The sequence below is a fragment of the Vanacampus margaritifer genome, chromosome 13, assembly GCF_051991255.1.
Source record: "Vanacampus margaritifer isolate UIUO_Vmar chromosome 13, RoL_Vmar_1.0, whole genome shotgun sequence".
NCBI lineage: Eukaryota > Metazoa > Chordata > Actinopteri > Syngnathiformes > Syngnathidae > Vanacampus > Vanacampus margaritifer.
This window is the reverse complement of record NC_135444.1, coordinates 4,480,187-4,502,808: the sequence shown is the minus strand read 5'-3', so window position 1 is coordinate 4,502,808 and position 22,622 is coordinate 4,480,187. Positions and strand designations below refer to the sequence as shown.

General features: G+C 38.3%; 2 protein-coding genes across 21 annotated transcripts in view; one reads left to right on the top strand and one right to left on the bottom strand.

Annotated features, from left to right (window-relative positions):
- The first annotated feature begins 510 nt into the window (after positions 1 to 510).
- Positions 511 to 22,622, top strand: part of dock7 (dedicator of cytokinesis 7) — a 60,775-nt gene continuing 38,663 nt past the window's right edge. For all 20 annotated transcript variants that reach the window (XM_077583130.1, XM_077583129.1, XM_077583126.1 and 17 more), the window contains exons 1-14: positions 511 to 654; positions 4,161 to 4,260; positions 6,006 to 6,181; positions 8,910 to 8,978; positions 9,105 to 9,234; positions 9,429 to 9,641; positions 10,838 to 10,923; positions 11,022 to 11,088; positions 12,208 to 12,357; positions 12,485 to 12,565; positions 12,739 to 12,901; positions 14,050 to 14,192; positions 14,255 to 14,348; positions 14,494 to 14,656. In XM_077583130.1, coding sequence (XP_077439256.1) covers positions 617 to 654; positions 4,161 to 4,260; positions 6,006 to 6,181; positions 8,910 to 8,978; positions 9,105 to 9,234; positions 9,429 to 9,641; positions 10,838 to 10,923; positions 11,022 to 11,088; positions 12,208 to 12,357; positions 12,485 to 12,565; positions 12,739 to 12,901; positions 14,050 to 14,192; positions 14,255 to 14,348; positions 14,494 to 14,656 — 1,673 coding nt within the window. In that variant the 5' untranslated portion in view covers positions 511 to 616. The remainder of the gene's footprint in view (positions 655 to 4,160; positions 4,261 to 6,005; positions 6,182 to 8,909; positions 8,979 to 9,104; positions 9,235 to 9,428; positions 9,642 to 10,837; positions 10,924 to 11,021; positions 11,089 to 12,207; positions 12,358 to 12,484; positions 12,566 to 12,738; positions 12,902 to 14,049; positions 14,193 to 14,254; positions 14,349 to 14,493; positions 14,657 to 22,622) is intronic.
- angptl3 (angiopoietin-like 3) lies at positions 17,647 to 21,081 on the bottom strand. The gene is made up of 7 exons (XM_077585203.1): positions 20,428 to 21,081; positions 19,880 to 19,990; positions 19,690 to 19,801; positions 19,442 to 19,555; positions 19,227 to 19,322; positions 18,708 to 18,980; positions 17,647 to 18,566 (listed from the first exon to the last, which is right to left on the bottom strand). Exons 1-7 carry the CDS (start codon positions 20,953 to 20,955, stop codon positions 18,382 to 18,384), a joined length of 1,419 nt encoding a protein of 472 aa, XP_077441329.1. The 5' UTR covers positions 20,956 to 21,081; the 3' UTR covers positions 17,647 to 18,381.

Sequence of the window (22,622 nt, the reverse complement as noted above, 5' to 3'; positions counted from 1 at the left end):
TGGTGTAAAACATGTTTAATTGTCTTTATATTGCATGTATATAATTTATAAATTGTTTATCACAACGTTATAAGTCGAATAATAAATACAGCATACATGTGTCATTAATAATAGTACGTGCGTTCTGTGTTTTGCCAAACAGTTTTGTTCATTTTCCACATCTAAACTCATTTTACATACATTTCAACACTAAGTAAATAAATACTACATCCAATAGAAGAACGTTTCTGTTCTGAAATACAGAGTACTGTAAATTAAAATGTAATGTAAAAATAAAATAAAATTGTAGTAACAAGTTAGAGTATTTTTGTTCATTCAAAAGAAACGACAAACTTTCTATATACTATGTGCTAGTTGTCAATTTTGTTTGTACAAATAAGATCTTTACCAGTATTGAGCAAAACTATTTCTATTTAAATGAAATAAATTTGAACAAAAAGTCGAGCAAGTCATTTTGCGTGGGTTGGTTCTGTTGCACACCATTACAGCCATTACGGTAAGACGCGAAGCTCCCATTCTCTAGTTTTCCCGTTTTCCCGGTGGCTGTAGTGAGTGAGTGGAATTCGCTGGCTGCCTCTCTGGGAATTTCGTTCAAGCACATCGAGCGGCCACTGCCATGGCTGAACGCCGCGCCTTTGCCCAGAAGATAAGCAGGTAAAGACGTATCGGAAACGGACTGTTCCAAGACAAAGCTAACAGTTTTAAGCTTTCAAGAGGGTCACCGACAGACCACCGCCAAGGCAACCGAATGGAAAGAGGCCCAGACGGCAGCATAGCACCGCCACTCTCCGCTAGCTTGTTAGCTGTATCGTCAAAGATGCTCAGACCCACCCACGGAGATAGCCGATTGTATTCTTAAAAAAGAGACATAGTTCGCACTCGCTTGAATGGATGTAAAGATGTCGGACACAAGGCATGCTTGGTAGTGTCTGCGCATCCAGCTATATGTGACAGTAACACGAAACCGTTAGTTTGAACAGCTAGCTGTCTTGTCTCTTGTAGCTTTCATTGATGCAGCTTGACACTGTTGTCACTGCTACAAATGTAAATTATTTCATACTGTGAGGAGGACAGGGTAAAAATAAATGTTGTTGTAAATACGTGTTTACAGAATATCAAACAACAATCATCCCCGCCCCGAAATAATCTCTTTAACAATGGGCTCCGTGCTGTCAGATGCCACCACCCTTCCATTTATTTATCCATCTATCCATTTATCCATCTATCCATCCATCCATCCATCCATCCTTGCCCGACTTTGTGCTGGTTTGTGACCTTATGTCAGTTTCTGAAAGTTAATCTGGGAGTTTGGATCACTTATAATTGACAAAACATTTCTGGAGGAGGAGAGAGTCAGGTGAAGAAAATTGTGACAGAAATAATTAAGAATTATGTTTTTTCTTTGGTGTTATTGTTTTGTGGTCATATTGGTTTGTTTGAGTGTAGAGGTAGACACATGGTCTCCCGAGTAGCTCAATTTAGTTCTTTTTTTTTTTTTTGCTATGCATTTACTTTAGTGTCACATTGTTGTGCTGATTGGCCATACACTGAAGAAACAAGAACACTCAATGTGTGTAGTGCACAATAAATGGGATTGTCCTTGTTTAATTAATTTGAGTTAATGTAAAATGTCTGTATTTGAGATGTTAATAAATGCTTTATAAATTTGATCTTTAATAATAATAAATAGGAGTGAAACAAAAAAAACTATCAGAAAATTAGTTTTCATTTAAAAGATGCGAGTGCATCAAATCTGTTTTAATCGTTTAACTGTAATATATATATATATATATATATATATATATATAGGTTAAAAGCCTCCTTTTGAAACTGAGAATATCAATTGATTGTGTACACTGTCACAACTTAGTACTGATATATTTTGGGTTTGTAGAGCAGTGTGGTCTGATTAAAAGGTACAGAAAACATAGTTTTTTTTGTTAAAAATTTAATTCAAACAGAAATGTTTTCAACAAGGAAGATGCAGTCATTAATACAGTTCTACTTTAACTGCAAGTAGATACTACTACTACTTGTCCTCCCAGTCTTATCTGAATGCATACTTTTAATGGCTGATGTATAGCATTTGGATGCAAATGTGAGTTTTAGAGGTAAATGGATCTCCCTGGGTCACAGTAAACATGCACTTTTCAGGAGTGGCGTAACCAAGCTCACCATCTTGAGCGGCACACTGTGTTCTGGCATCTGTGAATTACATACAGCATTTTATGTCTTCTAAATGCGTCATCTTTACTCAATGGCAAACATGTTGTTTTTTTGGTTTAAAATGGCTCTGAAACATAACACCCAAAGAATCATTCTTCAATTCAACAAGTATAGGTTAATGTGGTAAATATAAACATAGCTGTAAAGCCAGAATGGTTTGTACCCTGATGGAGCGGCCATTGCAAATATGGCAATCCAAAGTTGTTGTGATGCTGTTGTGTAAAGTTTTTGATACTGTCACTGTGTCACAAAGCCTCGCAATAATGGTAGTGGTCTCACCTGGAAGGACAATGTACCCATCCTTGGAAATATGGAAGGTTAGGTAGCTGGAGGTGTGGCAGTGTTCAAGTGATACAATGATACAATTTTGTATCTAGTCTACCCCCTCACCCCTCTCCATTAATGGAGGCTATTAAGCTTTCTTCTGGAAAAAATCAATATGTGTCTTTGGTCTTGGGTCATTATGCTGTCCATGAACACTGCTGTTACCATGAGACCAATAAAACACATCCCTCTCAACAAAGCTGAGCAGAGAGAGAGACCATCAACTCATTGACATTTTTACGGTAGCAAAGCAGGCAAAAACCTCTCGCTATGATTGAAGTTATTAAAACTGGAGAGGATTATAGTACCCCCCCATAGCACCCTATGTACTCGTAGTATAGCAGTAGCACATGCATCAGGTCCACTATAAATTGATAGGACCCTAAGATTTGCTGAATCCTTTTGTCCAGGGTTTCTAAAAAAATGTCTGTCTCCTCTGCATGACCCAATCCCTGTCATTTACAGGAAACAAATTCACAACTAAAATACATTTGATGCATACAACAGTTTTGGGGCATTTTTCCATGTCTTTTCATAAAATTAGTAAATAGAAATCTTGATCAATCATAGCTGGTTTCCATGTTTTGGAAAATACTATTTGCTATATACTATGTAGTTGGAACTTGGAACATCACGCCACATATGCTTGAGTTCTTTAAAATACCATCAGTAAGAAACTGGAACACAGTTGGCATCTTTAAACTTTCAACTTTGTTTCAGTCTAACTTTGATGTTTAGAAGAGGTTTAGCAGAGATTTAGTGTAGCTTGCAGTTAACAACTTTCATATGGAGCAGTGGAACCCGCTTGGTCCCAGACTGAACACACACACTTTTTGGCTAAGGCCCAAAATCTGTGCTTCCAAATTTTGTGGACAGGAGGTATCCCAGCACACGCACATGTACTCAATGTCCGTATTAAATGCTTAATTTTACTCCAGTTTTTTTTTTCTTCTGTAGATGATTTTTTTTCTTTCTGTTGGTTATTTACTGAAGATGTCACATATTCTCTAGTATGTAATTCCAGCTGGAGTTGTTTGTTTTGTTTACTGCAGGTAGATGCACGTTTTCAATTCATATGACTGCATTGAGTCACACTGTATAAACAGATAAACTACATTTTTATGTTTTATTCTGGCATGTTTGTCCTTGTCACACTGTGGTATATAGATGGGTTAAGTGAGTCAGTGCTGCTGAAAATAGCGAGCTCCAGATGTTTTTCTTGAGGACTTCTATGTACTCGTCAGTAGCCAATCAGCGTAGAGCGGTTTGGGCAGATCAAAATAATAATACTGATATGATACTATAAATGTAAACAGACCTTACCAGTCTAGGTGTACTGTAAATCCATTTATTTATTTTTTTTACTTGTTCACAATTTATGTAGGGCTCTAGTGAGCAATTACAAGTGCCTTGGAACTAACACCTCCTCTATAAGCTGATAGCTGAACAGTTTTGGAGTCAACAGGAACATCTTAAATACATTATACTGTAACTTCTTCATTAAAAGTAAAGACAAATAAAGTGTTAATTTAGTTAAACACACCATTACATCAACTTTTGATATTGACTGACTGGATGGATGCAATAAATAAAGCTTGTTTTCTTTGCAGGACTGTGGCAGCAGAGGTCAGGAAGCAAATAGCGGGTCAGTATGGGGCCTCTCCACAACTCTTCAAGAACCTCAATGCCGGGACCATAACAAGTAACACAGTGCGTAAGCTTAACTTAAAAAAGACAACACCACATTACTTGTAGTCAGGCCCTAGGTGATTTGGTGCCCTAGGCGAAAGTGTAGATTGTAGCCCCCCCCCCCCCCCCAGACAACTACAAGTAATACAAATAAATAGCATAAGTACAGTGCAATACAACTGTTTAGTGCAATTTTTGCTGACATTATTAACCAAAAATTTTTTTCAAACTATGTACGATATATTTGTGTAAGATGCATATAAAAAGTAATAAAAAAATAATGACATCAATGGCAGATGCCCATTTTGTTAACAATTGACGGGAAACTTCGAAAAATTTATGAAAATTAACACTATTTCGATGTTTATTTTTATAGACAATGCTGATTGACTGACATACATGCCTCTACCCTGGGCCCGTTTTCCTCCTCCTTTCGCCACTTTTTTAATGCAGTACCTGAGGGCTTGGACTTTTTTATTGTAAAGGTTTTTGATGTATAGACAACAACATAAGCGAGCCACCTATCTATCGATAGCGCTAACACTCTGAGATGATGCGCGACCCCTACCTTTCACTGCAAACAGCAGCAGCAGGTCAGATTCAAGGTGCCAGGTCATGATCTCATATTTATTTGGACTAGAAGTCATAAAAAAAAAATATATATTTTATAAAAAATGAATGCGGTATAATATAACATATATAAATAATGTAACATAATAATGTAAAATAAATAAAATATATATGCTCTATAACATTTTGTAGCATCCTCGGTTGAAATAAAGGTGGTCTTTCCAAATGATGGTTCACAACTTTTATTAAACCTTCCTTTGTGTGAACACACTGTAAGAGCTACAAAACAAACAAGAAAGCTAGGTGCTAAAGAATCGTTCAATAACAAAAAATTATCAGTGTGCATTCCGCCAGTTCGTCATTGACGGATGCTGACAAATGGCAAGAAACATAATTGAGAAGCACTGGTGTAAGTTTCTGTATTTTAAGAGCTATGGTGTTTTAAATTTGAAAGTGTGTTAGATAAAAAGCCTGCTCTATTGCAAATTTATAACTTGTAGATGCAACTCTACTACCTAGGCACATGCTCATTATGAAAAGGGCTAATGGGGCTTTGCTCTGGTCAGTGATATGATTTATGGATGGACAGGTGGATGGATGTTATGTAGATAACAATCAACAGAGTAGTCCAGTAAAGTTTACTACTTTAGAAATAGAACAAGACAAAACACAGAGAGGGTTTTGTTCCAGGATTATATTGAACTAAAGAAATGTGGTGTAAATGTAGTATTGCTGCTACAACAAATTTTCCTGCCACAAAGATTAATTACTGTTACTTGAAATTAAAGCAGGCAGCTATTGCAAACAATAAAACAATGGTGAAGAAGGCTCCTCATTTCTTCTGTTTGGACAACAGAATCAAATCATCTTTCAAATAAAACATACTTTTTTGAAATTCTTGTCTTTACACATGGGGGGGGGGGGGGGATCTAAATGTTTGCGATAATGATTACCCTGAGTAATGGCAGTAGTCTGGATTGAAATTTCCACATCATTGTTCTTTAAGGGCAGAAGAAACAATAGCAGAGATTTGTCTGTGTTGGAAGTTTTTGGTAAGGATTCTTTGCATTAGCATTAATGATAATAATAAAGATGGAGCTTGTATAGCGCTTTTCATGATACTCAAATTGTCGTGAGATGTATGGTTGACTATCCTCAACTGATTGATTCCCTGTATCCCCTTGGTTACTCTCTAGGTTCCACTCACAGAGGCAGTAGAGCCAGTGGATTTCGAGGAGTACCTCATAACTCACCCTCCGATTGTGGAGTCCGGACCCCTAAGAGATCTGATAGAGTTTCCCCCAGATGACATTGAGGTCACCTACACACCCAGGGAATGTCGCACAGTAGTACAAGCTGTCCCAGAGGAAGGGTAAGTGTTTGCAAATAAGCTGGACAATAGCCCCCCCAAAAAATATGAACAACAAAAAGTAGGACTGGGTCTCAAGCACGAGACTTTTATCTATCAATCAGATAAAATCCATTGCATAAAAAAATGAAGTGTGTGGTGTACGTTTGTGCAAACAGGAACAGATGAAAGCGAAGCCCTATTTACACTGCATTCTAGTTATTTGGACAAAAACTGGTCACACGTGATTGGTCAGTTGGGGTTTCAAGCATGCTGTACCAGTACAATTACTTATGAATAAATAAGTCTCTTGAAGTCCTGGGGCTTCATTCAACAAAGAGTGCATATAACAGTTTCTAAATTGGTTTGTTCAACTGAAAATTACACTGTGCGTAAGTATAAAAAAAATATTTTTCAAACGTGCGGACACCTGTCATACTCACAGCAGTAAGTGTTGATAAATCCCACCTGTTCTTAATTGCCACACATCTATTCTAGCCTCATTTGTAATGAGAAACATCTATTGACCATATACATTACAGTTACTGTAATTATTGTAAGAAATCTGAAGTCATGGCAAAGAGGGTGTAGTATAGAGATGCTTGTGGATATTCTCATTCATCCAGGTCATCGCAACTGGACTGCTCAAACAAAGCTATATGACATGCGCTAAATCCTATTAGTCAAAGGTGTGTGTGTGTGGGGAGGAGGCTTCGACATGAGTGCGCACTGCCAGCTGGGACGACAGGGAGTTGGGGGTTGATGCTTAGCTTGGCAGTGGTGGGACAAAAAAGCCTTCTGCCCGCCAGGCTTGTGGAGCACTAGGGGAAACCTTGCAATGAATGCCCTAAGAAAAGCCTGAAATAATCTCAGAGACCGACATTGACGTGAAAGAATGAAAAAAATGGCTTGAGATGAACTCAATGCCATAAAAACTATTCATAGCCACAGATGTGAAAAATATATCGTTTTAACATTATGGGCACTATTTTAGTTCCCAGCGCAAGTCTGGCGCACAATGCAGTCTATAAGTGTGTGCATGGGAGGAGTTTTCATTTGCAGAGTGACGAGGGCTCGAAGCACAGTGCGCCCGACTACAGCGGGCTAGATATTGTGGAAACAGAAACAGAAACATACAGTAGACTCGCGGGGGTCCGTGCATGACATCGGCATATAAACTTCAAGATCAGCCCTTGTGGATGATTTGATGGGGGCTGTTTGAAATCACCTTGCACCCATGACGTGTGTGGGTGCACCCAATCACGCGCTTCTCACCCCAACCACTGATGAGCTTACCATGAGTGGGGTGCTGTATTAAAAATATATTTAGGATAATAATGATAATAATCTGTTGAATTGATTTCTACAATGATTCAGACTTGTCACATTTATGAATGAAATACAATGACATCCACCACAGAGGTCTGCACCTCTATTATATGCAGCAAAATCGCATTAGATCATCCTGCGCTGCAAAATAGACCTTTTTTTATGCAGTCTAGAATTTAGTCCACTTTTTGTGACCAAATTAGCGATGCGCTGATGGGCACGGCAGCTAGACACACTGCAACTCCCAAGGAAGCGCAGTGTATCTACCAAATTCACAAACACGTCTGACTTAAACACCGACTAACCACCTTTAGACCGAGTGCAGTCTACTTTCTGTTACCAAATTGCTGGGGGCGCGGCAGCTGTGTTCGCCGGAATGCGCAGAAGGCACAACCGTTCCCCTAACAGTGCAGAATTGTGTTGTGCTGCTATGAAAATTGAGATGCGCCCATTTTTACGCTGAGCGCACGTGCACCTGTGTACGAAAATAGAGCTCTATGCTGTTAAGCCTGCTTATTTTTCTGCATTGAAAATTTTATTTCATTAGATAATAAAACTATGACGTTTTTAAGTACATGCAAATGAGACTTCACACTTGATTTATTGAATGAAATCATTTGCTGTTCACGAAGTTGAAATTGTCTGATGGTGCTTTCAATACATGGCGCTAACCATATTTGGGGAAACCCTTGTTTAATTTCAACATGTTGGTAATGTCTGTTTAGCCATTCAATCTGGAGTTTCACTTTTGTATCACATGGCTTTGTGTGTGTACATGGTCAGAGCTGTGCATAAATTTAAGCATGTCCTCACACACAATTCCAATGGATAAAATCTATACTTTTCGTGGAAATGTTCGTACACATGCTAATTTATACATACTTATGTCCTTACGCATGCTTGATAAATAAGGCTCAGATTACCTACTATGCATGTTTTTCGGAATGAGGGAGGAAACCGGAGTTTGCATTTAATTTTGTTCTTTATATGTCTATTTATATTTGCTTTTTCACTGGATTTCCCCTTAAGTTTCTATATGTAAACAGTGCATGACTGGTTAGCACATATGTGTCACAAACAATTCTGAGGTGGTGGCTGGTGGGTCAAATACGGTCTCAGGCCTTTCTGTTTGGTGGTTGCATGTTCTTCCCGGGCCTGTGTGGGTTTTCTACGTGTACTCTGGTCTCCTCCCACATTCCAAAAACATGCTTGGTAGGCTTAATTGAAGATTCTAAATTGTCAGATGGTGTGAATCTGAGTGTGAATGGTTGTTTGTCTTTATGTGCCCTGCGATTGGCTGGTGACCAGTTCAGGGTGTATCCTACCTCTCAGCTGTGACCCTGGTGAAGACGAGCGTGACAAAGGATGGCTGGATGGATGATTATATTTAAAACATCTTTGTGCTGTATTTGGCTTTTTTCAGGGACACCGACCCTCATGTGAGAGACTGTGTCAGATCATACACAGAAGACTGGGCCATAGTTAACAGAAAGTAAGATTTTGTGTACTGTATACATTTCATTTTAAATACAAGAAGAAGAAGAAGGCATCTAATCTACACTGAACAAGAATGAAGTCTTTCCATTTTTTCTTAGACTAAATCTTATGTTACTTTCAGATACCACAAACTTGGCACAGGTTTTAACCCAAATTCACTGGATAAGCAGAAGGAGCGCCAGAAGGGCTTGCCCAAACAAGTGTTTGAGGCTGATGAATTGCCGGACAGCAGTAGCTACCAAGATGACCAGGTAGGTACCAATGGGTGTCTTAACAGTGTACAGTATTTTATCTAAAGTTCCAATTTCCAACTCTACGAAATGTGGTATTCTGTCAGATTTGAAGTTCAATATTCTATGATGTTGAGTACTGTGGATATTATATTATGCTCACCCACAAATTGTAGCCATGGTATTTGTATTTCTAAATCATGCTTGTTTTGTAGGATGACCTAAAACGGCGGTCAATGTCCATTGATGACACTCCTCGGGGTAGCTGGGCTTGCAGCATCTTTGACTTGAAGAATTCCCTCCCTGATTCGCTCCTCCCGCATCTGCTTGATCGTGCCCCCAATGAGGACATTGACAGACACAATGAAGATCAACGCAAGACCAACCGCCATCGGGAACTCTTTGCTCTGCACCCAGCCCTTGATGAGGTCTGGTATACTGCATGTGTCCATGCAGTAGCATTTCTTCTTAACAGCATTATTTTATCATGAATACATTTTGCCTTGGCCTCTGCTGCACATACAAGCTTCAGTAATATACGAAATGCCAAATTGTTTGTATGGTTTTTATGGAGAAGATGTACAAGGTTATGAGGGGGCCTGTGATTCGAGACAAGAGTGATGGCGCCATGTTGTAGTGGGATACTTACTACACCATCAGCTGTGGTGAGGTCTAGAGGAAGACCAAAGAGGAGGTTTATGGATGTAGTTAAAGAGGACATGAAGGTAGTTGGTGTGAGAGCAGAGGATACAGAGGCAACAGATTCGCTGTGGTGACCCCTGAAGGGGTAAGCCGAAAGGAAAAGAAGCTGTGATGTCAAAAGGAGTGCCTTTGAGTGTTTATGAATGACCAATGACCCAGATTGCATGTTTATGAAGCATAAACTAATATGTTCACTGAATTTGTGTTGTTGGGAATTTTCATTAAGCATAAACATATGAACCTCAACAGTTTGACTTTTGTGCTGTCATAAATAGCCTATATATATATGACTTAAGAAATCATTTCTGTTTGTATTCAATAATGTAGGTCTGGGATTCGTTAAGATTATTTTTGTTCATAAATAATTAGAGCTGTCAAATGATTACATTTTTTAATCGGATTAAACACATTTTAGAATTTGTATTAATCACGATTACTCGCTTAATTAAAAACACTTTTTTTATCAACATTTTTTGCCTGCCAAATTTGAAGAGCACCATGTGTTAATTCTTTCGACATTTAATGTTGTGAGGATGTCTTCAACATTCTTTGATCCATTGCACATGCTCATCCTCCTCTTTTTCTAATTAGGTAATTAATTGCATAATGTAAAATGGGGAAAAAGACCCCAATATTTTGACATGAGCAAATATTCTGAGTGCCATATACAAACATTTATTAAATGTGTTACTTTATTGCATGTAGTTGTTTATTGCTCAAACACAACCTGTGCTACCTTTTAATGAAACCATCCACTGTCAGCTAAATAATCATCTGTGGTCAAAATTAATAGTGAGATTAATCTACGTTAATACATGATTATTGTGATAATTTTTTGTGATTAATTAATTAGTTAACGCTTTAACTTTGACAGCCGTCAGCACTATTAATAATGTTATGTGATTATATGCCTCTTCTATAGGAGGACCCAATTGAGCGGCACTGTGTGCCTGAAGTTCCCAAAGAACACTTTGGCCAGAGGCTACTTGTCAAGTGCTTGTCCTTGAAGTATGTGGTGGGAAGATTTTACTATAAAAAAAAAAAAGGAAAAAAAGTAATTTAATGCTGTGTTTGGTGATTCACTTTGTTTCTGTCCCCCACTATAGGTTTGAGATAGAAATTGAGCCCATATTTGCTAGTTTGGCTCTGTATGATGTCAAAGAAAAGAAAAAGGTAAGTAGATGTTAGATAATATTCTGAAAATGAAAAATTAGGCCAGTCCTGAAATGTCATTAATTTGGCAAAGCTATGTTTCAGGCCTTCATTTGATTAGGCAGTGTGTAATAAGCATGAATAATGCAAATAAATATCAATGGCATCTGATTTCCTGAAAACAAACCTAGTGTTGTTCCGATACCGATACTGGTATCGGCAGACGCCCCGATACTGCACAAACAAACAACAGTGGTATCGGTAAAATAGTGGTATCGGTAAGTACTAACAAGTAACATGCCGTTTCCATTCATTCTGACGCTAATATAGGACTTTGGATGCAGCACGCACGACATTCACTGATGTGTGACATGTTCACTGCATGCCAAGCTAAGATGTCATATTGGCCCTTGAATGCTCTGAACCAATGGCAGGACAGCTTTTTCATGTTGAGAAAAAAAACGTAGGTATCAGTATGGTATCGGCTTAGCCGATACTGAAAAGCTGGGTATCGGAATCGGTATCAGGGGGCCAAAAAACGGTATCGGAACAACACAAAAAAAAACCTTGATGTCCGAAAACCGTGATCGATCCTCACCGATATTTTTGTGCACATCTCAAAAAAAAACCTTGATGTCCGAAAACCGTGATCGATCCTCACCGATATTTTTGTGCACATCTCATGCCTTAAACGTGCCCTCCTACAAGCTTCAGTTAGGAGGCAAGCAGCAGCATTATGGACCAACTAGAGATGCTTGAGGACTGACTGACTACAAAATAAACAAAAGCATGGATTACTGTTTCTAAGTGGTGATGTGAAAAGAGAGAGGCTTTACTTTAGACAGCTGCCTAAGATTTAAAAAAAAAGAGATGGATTTAACAACAGTACCAATTTGCCTTGCATACATACACAATTTGCCAAATTCAGTACTTAAACTGAATACCTGTGAGAAGACTAGATGATAAACAGTAGAGGGAAGCAGTCACTTTGTAGAATAGACATTTACTTGAAAGAATTTAATGCTTATTTGAAAAGAGGACATTTAAATTAGCACAACAGTTACATCGTGTCATTCTATATTTTCTTTGATGACAGTTTAAGAAAAATAACTTTGTTTATTTGTATATTTTTTTTAACAGATATCAGAGAACTTTTTCTTTGACCTGAATTCGGAGCAGACGAAGGCAATGTTGCGTCCACACATTCAGACTGCAGCCATTTCCACTTTAGCACGCTCTGCTATATTCTCCATCACCTATCCCTCTCAGGATGTCTTTCTGGTCATCAAGGTTAGCCCCTCACAATTTCACGACATCATATTGTTCAATGATGCAGTATTCTTAATTATCTTATACAAATACATCTGAGCAATTCTATGATCATCTCCTTGCTGCATTGTAACTGTGTTTCCTACAGTTGGAGAAAGTCCTACAGCAAGGGGATATTGGGGAGTGTGCGGAACCCTATATGGTCTTTAAAGAATCTGATGCTACCAAGGTACATTTAATCTGAGAATGGTTGTCTATGTTATGTTAATAGTGTCCTGCATACATTACTAAATGTGTGTGCTGTATGATATTAATATAAACTGTACATTGCATGATTACAAAAAAGAAACTTTGGGAAAGTTGCTATTTGTTGACATGTTGTGTTTCTCTTTTTTTCTGTAGAATAAAGAAAAATTGGAGAAACTCCGCAGTCAATCGGAGCAATTCTGCCAACGCCTTGGCCGATACCGCATGCCCTTTGCTTGGACTGCCATCCACTTAATGAATATTGTCAACAGTGCTGGCAGCCTTGAGCGAGATACTGAGCTGGAGATGAGCCTTTCAGGTCTTCAATTTTGCTTAAACTACAGTATTTACAAGTGCTTGTCAAAAAAATTGAGCATCTTCAAAAAGTTGAATAATTTCCATAATTCCATTCAAAAAGTCAAACTTTCATAGATTATAGATTCAGGGCCCATAACTTAAGTGATTTGAAGAGTATTTATTTGTTTATTTTTACATCATTTGGGCTTCCATCTCATAAAACCCATGATGTCCAAAAATGTGAAGAAATTACCATGCATACTTCCCAGTGTTTTGCATGCAAAAAAAAGGATGGATGGACGGATGATATTTCAAAACGATATGTCAACCTTGAGTAGTTGCTTGGGAATCCCTTTGCCTTAATCACTGCCTCGATGTGCCTGGGACTCCTGAAAGCCCAGGCTTTCTTGATGCTTGCTTCCAGCTCTTTGTTTCTGGGTCTGGGGCCCCTCATTTGCCTCTTAATAGTACTGTATTGTGGCCCTTGTTTTCCTCTTGTAATACAGTACTATCAAGAGGAAAATGGGGGCCACCGGACCCAAAAATAAAGAACTGACAGCAAGCATCAATAAAGCATGGGCTTCCAGGACCCCCAGGCAATGCCACGGCGCATCAAGGCAGTGGTTAAGGCAAAGGGAATCCAATCAACTATTGAAGATTGACATGTCGTTTTGAAAATACAATCCGTCTATCCCTCCTTTTTTGCATGCAAAACACTGGAAAGTATGCATGGTGATTTCTTCACCTGATTTCTTTGACATCCTTTATTCATGGGTTTTATGAGCTAGAAGCGCAAATAATGTAAAAATAAACAAATAAATACTTTAATTCACTTAAGTAGTGGGCCCTGAATATATAATATATGAAAGTTTGAATGGAATTACGGAAAATGTTCAACTTTTCGAGGATATTCAAATTTTTTGACGAGCACCTGTATATTCTGCAAAAAGTAGAGGTTTATAGTCTAGAAATTACTCTATTCTAACTACTATGTTGCAGGTTCATGTAAAACCAATTGACTTTGATTGCATTACTGATAGCTCATGATCCAAGTTTTTAACTTTTGTGAGTGTACAATGTTCTGTAACCAATTACTAAGCTTGCCAAGTAATTTTTGTTTTAGCGTTTGCAGATCATTACTGCCATAACAACTCTCCTCACGTTCTGCAGAGAGAAAAGGCTCATGGTCTGAACGACGGAACTCAAGCATCATGGGAAGACGGTCCCTGGAACGAACCACCAGTGGAGATGAATCATGTAGTCTGACTGGCTTTAGACCTGCCACTCTAACCATCACCAACTTCTTCAAACAGGTACATTGACACGCAAATATGATCTGAAATAAAAGCTCTCCTAAATGTTTTGTTTATTTTAGGAGGGTGATAGGCTGAGCGATGAGGACTTGTACAAGTTTCTTGCTGATATGAGAAGACCTTCTTCAGTGTTGAGGAGACTTCGACCCATAACAGGTATAAACATAAACTTTGACATTTATTCAAGAAAACTATATGTAGAACAAGGTCATTTACCTAATTCTTATTTCCGTTAGTAACTACATCAATTGTCATTCTTCATCAAACTAGACCTCATTGCCATTTTTGATTTTCCCTACAGCCCAGTTGAAGTTGGACATTTCTCCATCTCCAGAGAATCCTCACTATTGCTTGACACCTGACCTCTTGCAGGTTAAACCTTACCCAGACAGTAGAGTGCGCCCCACCAGGGAGATCTTGGAGTTTCCTGCCAGGGATGTATATGTGCCAAACACCACATACAGGTACTGGATGTTTTCCCTTAAATTTATTAGCAGTTGCTTCAAATGGTTATTGTCTAATGTGGGACTGTATGTAAAGTATGGAGATGTTGGAGAGGGCAAACAAAGCCTTCTTCCCAGAAATTTTGTACGACCCTAATGACCTAATACTTAGAGCTTTATATCACTAAGATCTCAAGTAGCGAGTGCTAAATTACGTGTTTCTTTCTACAGATTGCACTGTTACAGCACTGTTGGGATTGTTGCGAATGATTTATAAAGACAGATCTTTTGCTAAGATTCCAAATGGTGTTAAAGTGGTGGAGAGCACTGTCTGTAAAAGCGGGTTTTGTGACTGAGATAACTCTGATGGTTAACATATTACTGAGTTTCAGAAAACAAATTGATCCCTGCAGTAATTTAGCGGAAGCCAGCAACTGCATGAGACTTATGTTTTGTTTGATCTAACTTGTCCCAAGTGTATGGTAATTAGATGGATGTCCAGATACTGTATGTGTATTCATTTATATGTAAATTATACCCTTCGCAGAGTGACAGAAGAGAGTCCCTAAACGTAACGCTAGTCGTTTTCAACAAAGACCAGTCACTGGGGTAAAGTCACTGCTGAGTTCAGAACAACACTTGGAAAATGCTGCGGTGGTGGTTTATTCTTCAGAATCGCAGATTTCCTTAATTTCACTGTCAGTCTAAGAGGGATTCCGCCTTTAGACAGATCATCCAATCATAATGCAGAAGCCGAGCATCCAGGCCAGCCCACTTCCCATTGACCTCCAGAGACCCTGTCCAGTTTCATGACCAACCCACTTTACGCTTTCGCATTGAAGCTGTTGACGCTCAGTGACAAATTGTAGAAGTGCTGTGGTGCTGTGGGGACTAATGAGAAGGATTCTGAACATTGATAAAGGTGTTAAAGCGCATATTTAGTCAAATGTACAGTATATAATATTTCACCACTTTTTTGGGGTGGTGTGGGGGGACATTTTAGAGGAAGTGTAGCTTCCCTTGCAGTCTTAGAACAATCGCCACGGGTTGCCATGCTGCATAATGAGTTTCAAACTTGGGACCAATACACTCAGGATAATCTTTAGGAGACAAAACACTCTAATTTGGACTACTGTCTGTCTGTGTACCCTGCATCAGCGTGGACTGTGTGATTATTTTTTGTGTTTGTTTAATGACTGTCATTGATCTTTTCCCTCTGGCGCTTTATGTACAGTGAGCAGTTGGCTGTCCACCACTCTTTTACTCAAAATATTTGCCAACAAAATGACGCAGACACAGAAATGTGTCCGAGGAAGTTTTGTCTTAGATGACTTGGCATGAGTTTTTCATGTGGCTGGCACTAATTCAGCTCTTAAATCATTCAGAAGCTTCAAAATATTACTGCTGTGTCGACTATTTGTATCGATAATTTTTTTGGGCAATCTAAAGAAGACGTTTAGATGAGTGGTTGTTAACACCTCCACCACTCGTGTGCCTGTGCTGCACGGGCACTGCTTTGCATTCTGGTTTGGATCAGACACGCTTTAAAGATGTAAACTCAATCAGCACAATCTGTAAATCAATAATAAATATTACTCATGCTAAAGTTGCACAACCAGCTTCTGCATTTTGCAAAACTGGATTAAGCACTTACTTTTAGGTCAGGTCTTTGGGAGCAAGAGAGCTAGACAAGGTACATGGAGAAATACTACATGGCTACGATGTCATATCAGATGTTACTTTTGTTCTTCTTTTCATATACAGTATAGTATTCAGGGTTTTTCTTGGATCAAATTGAGGCAGAGGTGATATAATTCTGACTATGATGGGTGACTACCGATACCAGGTATTGGTATCAGTGCCAATACCAGTTTTATTTTAATGTATCTGTACTCACGGCGGTGACCGATACCATTATCGGCCGCCCTCCTGCGCCTGTTTGATGATCAGGGACAAGAAATTATATGAATACAAAGTTGCCATTAACATCATGCAATTTTAAGGAAAAATAATATATGGGGACATATAGGTCTTTCTTTAAAATCATCTATCATTTATGGGTGGGGAATTTTATTTACTAGTCTTATCGGTATTTGGTGTAGCATTGCCTAGTGAACAGTGTTGTCACAGATTACTTGAAAAAGTAATGTGATTACTGAATACTCCTCTAAAATTAATCAAATTACTTTACTGATGACTTTGTCAAAGTAAAGTAACTTATCAGTTACTTTTTACCAATTTCCGCCCTTTGCTGCTTCAACATAAGAATGACAACCGGTTACTTAAATAATACTCATGATGTGCATAAACTTGAAACATGAACATGTTTCTTTGTTTCTGTTTCTCTGGTTTGACAATAAAGAAATTGGTGTACAACACCTTACACTTGCAGGCTGGTTACAAACTGTACCTATAAAATTTTTACATGTAGGCTGGATGCAACTGTAACTATAATTTTTTTCTATTTTCTCAAGTACCAGAGCTGAACTACAGTTATGCAGATAGCCTTTTTTTTGTTGCTCTGGCATACTCTTGTCAAAACGTGACATGCGATGTGACGTCACTCCCAAATGCAAGAGAAACATTTTCTCCTCGAAATTCTCTTCAAAATGGACAGCAAAATTCTGCCTTCTACATACATTATGAGGTAATAAAAAAATAGTAACGTGCAGCCACTTAGGAAAGTAATTTAAATTAGATTACTGGTTTGGAAAATTGAATGCATTGAAAGAAAGTAATCAGATTACAATAATTCAGTTACTTAGTAACGCGTTAGTGACAACACTGCTAGTGACTACTCAAGAGTTGCGTATCAGTCGGGGAAAAAAGTGTTATAGAACATCCCTAATTCTGTTTAGCGTGAAGTTTAGCGTGTTTGAGAGAAGTAATCCTTGTTGCATCAGTTGTGTAGATTCCACATCAGTTTGGATGCACAATTGTTTGCATCCATTTTCACGCGTATAATACTGTGTAGTGAGTTGAGATAACTTGTTACAATGGACAATGGTGAGTCATTTGAAGTTCTTGTTTATTACCAGAATGTGATGAGCTTTTGGAACACTTGTATGGAACATGATGGAACACATTTACAGAACATTTGTGTATAGTGGACAGGAGTCAATGTGACCCAATAATATAGGAGATGCATTGTCAAGCAATGTTTATCTTACCCGATAACATATCATAATAGCAGGTGCACGATTTAAATACTTAAGTGAGTAAAAAATGAGAACAAACATTGGGCAAAACCAAACACAATATCACTACAAAACCATTTCCAATCCTATATTTCACTTGCCTTTAAAGCCACTGGGAACATGCTCAACTCAACTAGAATCTTCATGTTAAATGAAAAGATAAGATGAGCAGGCTACATTTCCAATTACTTTTCAATCAGTCTTTGTTGTTTTGTCTTCTACCGCATTATTGTAATACTGCAGTCAACATGGTTAATCATTCTCTCTGTTTTGCAAGCGACTTATGTTGTGTAATGATAGTTCTAATGCCCAGCTCATCAAGCCTTTTAGGCTTATGACCTTTATGGCATTGTTGCATTATTTCACCATATCAGTATTTTGAGACTTTGGGCTATAACAGCCTCTCCCAAAATGTTCTTTTACTTAGTACAGCACAACAAAAATGTAGTTTCATAGATTAGCATATGTATAATGTTGATTGTGCGATGTGCATTAGTGGTTAATGAAAAATGCCATTAGTGTTGTCAGAGTTGGCACGGATGGTCAATTTCAGTTGAAACCTTCAGCAGTGGTGGCAAGTTGTATAGAGAGCTTGGTCATCTTGAGGGAATATGCCAACCCGTTGCCAGGTTTCCAGTGAAGACCCCTTCTTCTTGCAGAACGTCCCTTAGTTCTAAGCCATAGATACCTTCCATTCAAGTTGTTCTCTCCACAGCCAGTAAACCACCAACCACCTGGAAAAATTTGTAACAGGAGATACAAGATTGCACAAGATTATTTTGCCTCTGACTTGTTTTAAGAAGCAGCAATGGCAAATGATGGAGTTTGTTATGGTTATTTTTATTTTTATTTTGGTGTGACTACTATAGGTATACCTGTGTAATTGCGTGCACAATTAGATGCTTGATGGTTGCCATTAATTTGGTCTTTGGTGGAGAATCCCATACTGGAACTGTTGGCCATGGCATTAACCAGGTCACCGGAGAAGTGGCTAAGACGAAGTGCATAGTGCTCAGTGGTGCCATCTATTGAGAAGTGGTACTCAGCCCAGTGTTTATCCTCCTTCCAGTCCTCCAGATAAATTTTCAAGATGTATGATCCTTGTTGTGTAATGCTGTAAATCTTCTTCAGACCCAACCAGAAGTCTTCTGCATACAACAATTGATTTTCCTTAAGTTAGATATCAAATGATATTAAATACATGAGCAACATGAAGTCTGCTTGCATTTACTCTCAATTCTTCTTGCCGTTATTTTCCATCTATTTTTGCTTGTTCCGACACTGGATTTTGACACTTCAAAATGCAGTTTCCCTTCTTACATTCTCGTTGATATAGTCAAGTGTAAACAACTTTCAAAAAAAGTTTATTATTTACAATGTGAAACAGTACTTACTTTCCAGATCTCCAAAGCCGTTCTCGTACTTTTCCCACGTCTGGTCAAAATCTACTGACCCATCAACCCTGCGTTGGATTACAGTTGAACCCCCATCTGTGGAATTCATTGGGAATATTTTTTTGTGGTAAAATTTAAGTCTGACTTGATACGGTTACGAATGATGAACAGCAAATTTTGAAATAGGCCCCGATGAGAAATATTGTGATACCTACCCGAATCCATTTCGCAATAAACGTTGAAAGGCTCAGATTGTTTTGGTTTAATGATGTAAATTCCACTCTTGTTCTCTTTTTTTTCAAATAACTCACTGCAGTCAATGGGCAAATCTGAAATGACCAAGGAAATTTAGGACAATGCACCACTGTGAATATCTTTTTTTCTTCTTTCATTTCATAGTTTTTTTTTTAAATAAATCAGTTGGACAGGAAATTTAATTTTAGTACTAATGTAATAATGTTACCATGTTCATCTAAATCAGATGTGTTTCTTGTCAGATACTCAAACATATCTGGATCTATTATCTCCGAATTCATCGGTTTAGCAGCTGTGTCCTGGAAACTGTCATAGTTGAGCTGCAAGACAACAAAACACCATTGCATTCTCTTTATTAAGCTATGTTGTCAACCATCAATGACAAAAAAAGTGTCTACCTTTTCCTCCATATTCTTAATTTTGATGTTCTGATGGTCAAGCTGCTCATGCTGCTCGTGTACAGCTTTCAGTAGACTTGTGATTGTTTTCTCCTGAGTTTCAATCACCTCCTGAACATAACAATAAAAAACACAATCACTTATATTTTCATGACATCAGCATAAAAATGGTGAGGCAATTTAAATACACAAGAAAGAAGTAGGAGTTGTTGGTGACTCCCCTTTACTAAACATTGACTAATGTTCAGTTTTACATCTTGAAGCAAATAATTTGAATCATTCATTGCAACAAGATGGTCAATGGGTTAGGCTAGGTTAAAGTTCTTGCTGGAAGTTCGGGAATGTGCAACTCTACAAAATGTATATGTCAAGTACAGTATTGATTTGTTCAGAGTACAGAGATGCAACAGCCATTTAGTTATGCAACACCTCTTTCTCTGCTGATTACCGTAGATAGTTGTTGCCACATTGCTTTATCCTGACCTGTACATATGTAGATTTTATTATTATTAATATTTTTTATTTCTCAAACTTTATCTGCTGCTTACCTTGAGTGATCTAATTTCTTTGAGTTGGTCAGGCGGGAGCATATGCTGCGATAGTCCCTTTAACCTCTCCTCAAGACTTTCCACCTTGTTCTGCAGCTGTGCACGCTCCTGTACAATGTTATTGATCTTTGAATTGATTTCCAAAGACAGGTTCTTGATCTCCTCATTGTTTGTTTTCAATACGCTGGTTGTCCTCTTCAGTTCTTCCTCTTCCTCTTTGATTTCTGATGTGACCACTGAAAGCTGGTAAAATGACCTGTCAAAAATATTCAGTTTTTGGAAGATGTCATTGATTTGGTTCTTGGTCTTGTGGACAAACTCCCGTAAGCTCTGGCCCAGCTGAAGGAGGCCATTTGCCAGTAGGCGGACGTCATCTAGCATGGCAAACCGAGACTTTGCCTCTGTTGGACTTGGTGATGTTGTAGGGCTTTCGGAAGGCATTAGAACGATGTCATCTCCGTCCAAGTTTTCCAGGGGAACAGCAGCATTGGAACTGGCTAGCAGCAGTATAAGTAAAAACTGCATCATTATTTCTATTTCTAGCCAGCTTTTTGACAGTACTTGTTCTCTTAACGTGCTGGTAAGACCCTTTTCATTCTATCTTCTGACCACACTTCCAACATCTAATGTAAGAATAGCATGCTGCCCCATCTTATATACTGCCTATTCAAGGAAGGAGGGGGGGCTAAGCTGCTCTTTAAACCCTACCATTTTGCTGCTCACCTCCCCCTAAACCCGCATGGAGTCCTCCCCCTCCTGAACAAACAAATCACAGTAGTGAGCAAATGACACATCTCCCCCCTCTTTCAACCCATTTAACTCCAATCCGCTCTTCGTAACACACCCCCGGTTCTCCGTGTGGGAGCTTTAGCTGATCAGCAAAAAACCAACAATGGCCATCGCAGGTGTTTGATGGATAGCTTGTCTGATCAATCTGAAAATTTAGAACCACATGCATACATTACTGTGATTGATAATGCTATCTATAATTAATACTCTTGAGCTTGATTTAGCCTCCCGCTGAGTCAGCCTGGCACCATGCACTCTTGAATATAGCAGGGAGTGCCCCCATAATTTGTGCCAGAGTTAAGCTATTAGGCATGAGAAATGTTGAAGCGGTTGGACAGTGAAGATGCATCATTTTGATTTTATCGTGCTCTCTAGTCATAATAGCGTTTTTTGGTAATATTTTTGAATCGTGCACCCTTTCTTTTTTTTTTTTCCATCATCAGATATGTGAAAAAGGACCCAAACACTTTTAAAACATAAAACAAACAAAAAAACTAATTCCGTTCTGATGTATAGAGTATACATAATTATATGTGTAACCTAGAGCACGTGACAATCCACATTCTTTCTATTGAATTTTTTAATTTTATTTATTTTTTAAACATCGTGGTCGTTCTCAAACTCTCCCCACCGAGTACCACCTCAAAACATACTTACTTTCCAAGTGCCAACATATGGCCTATAAAAACAAAAAACAGAGTTTCAATTTGTAACACAAACAAAAAAAAGTATGCCACTGCATCATTATGCACAGTGTCAACATTAACACTGCACTTACAAAAACTGTAAATTAAACAGATGTGAATAATTAAATATTACTTTAATGAAAATGTATTGCATGTAAATATATCAAATAAATGTTTTGGGGGGAAATCCACTGCTTTGTTCTTACAATAAATGCTTTGTGATGGTTGTAAGATGGTGATTGAAATGCAATTTCCTTACATTTGTTGCTAGAATCATCTGCAGATGAACATATAAGTACCAATCGAGCACAGGTGTCAAACTCCGAACTGGCACGCCACGTCATTTCATGTGACCTGTGACAGCAAATCATAGCTATCGACTAAAACACAATCCCCCATTAAAAATAAATGTAACAATATTTGAAGTACACTTTTCCTTCTCCAAAATCTGTACTATTGGTAGTTCCACACTTGTAATCTCTTTCAAGATGTAATGTTAATGGTTGAAAAAACATGCTATTTTAGGGTTCTCCTGAAAAGTGCCTATTTTGGAGATATAAGGTTTCAGTGTGACGCCAGTGATATAATGCTGACTTCACGGTCATAACTGTCCTCTGAAGGAAAATATAATGACAATGATGTGGGCCATGTGGCCTGCGACAACAGTGAGTTGACACCCTTAAGCTAGAGGAAACGCACATGCCACTTCAAGTTCTGACG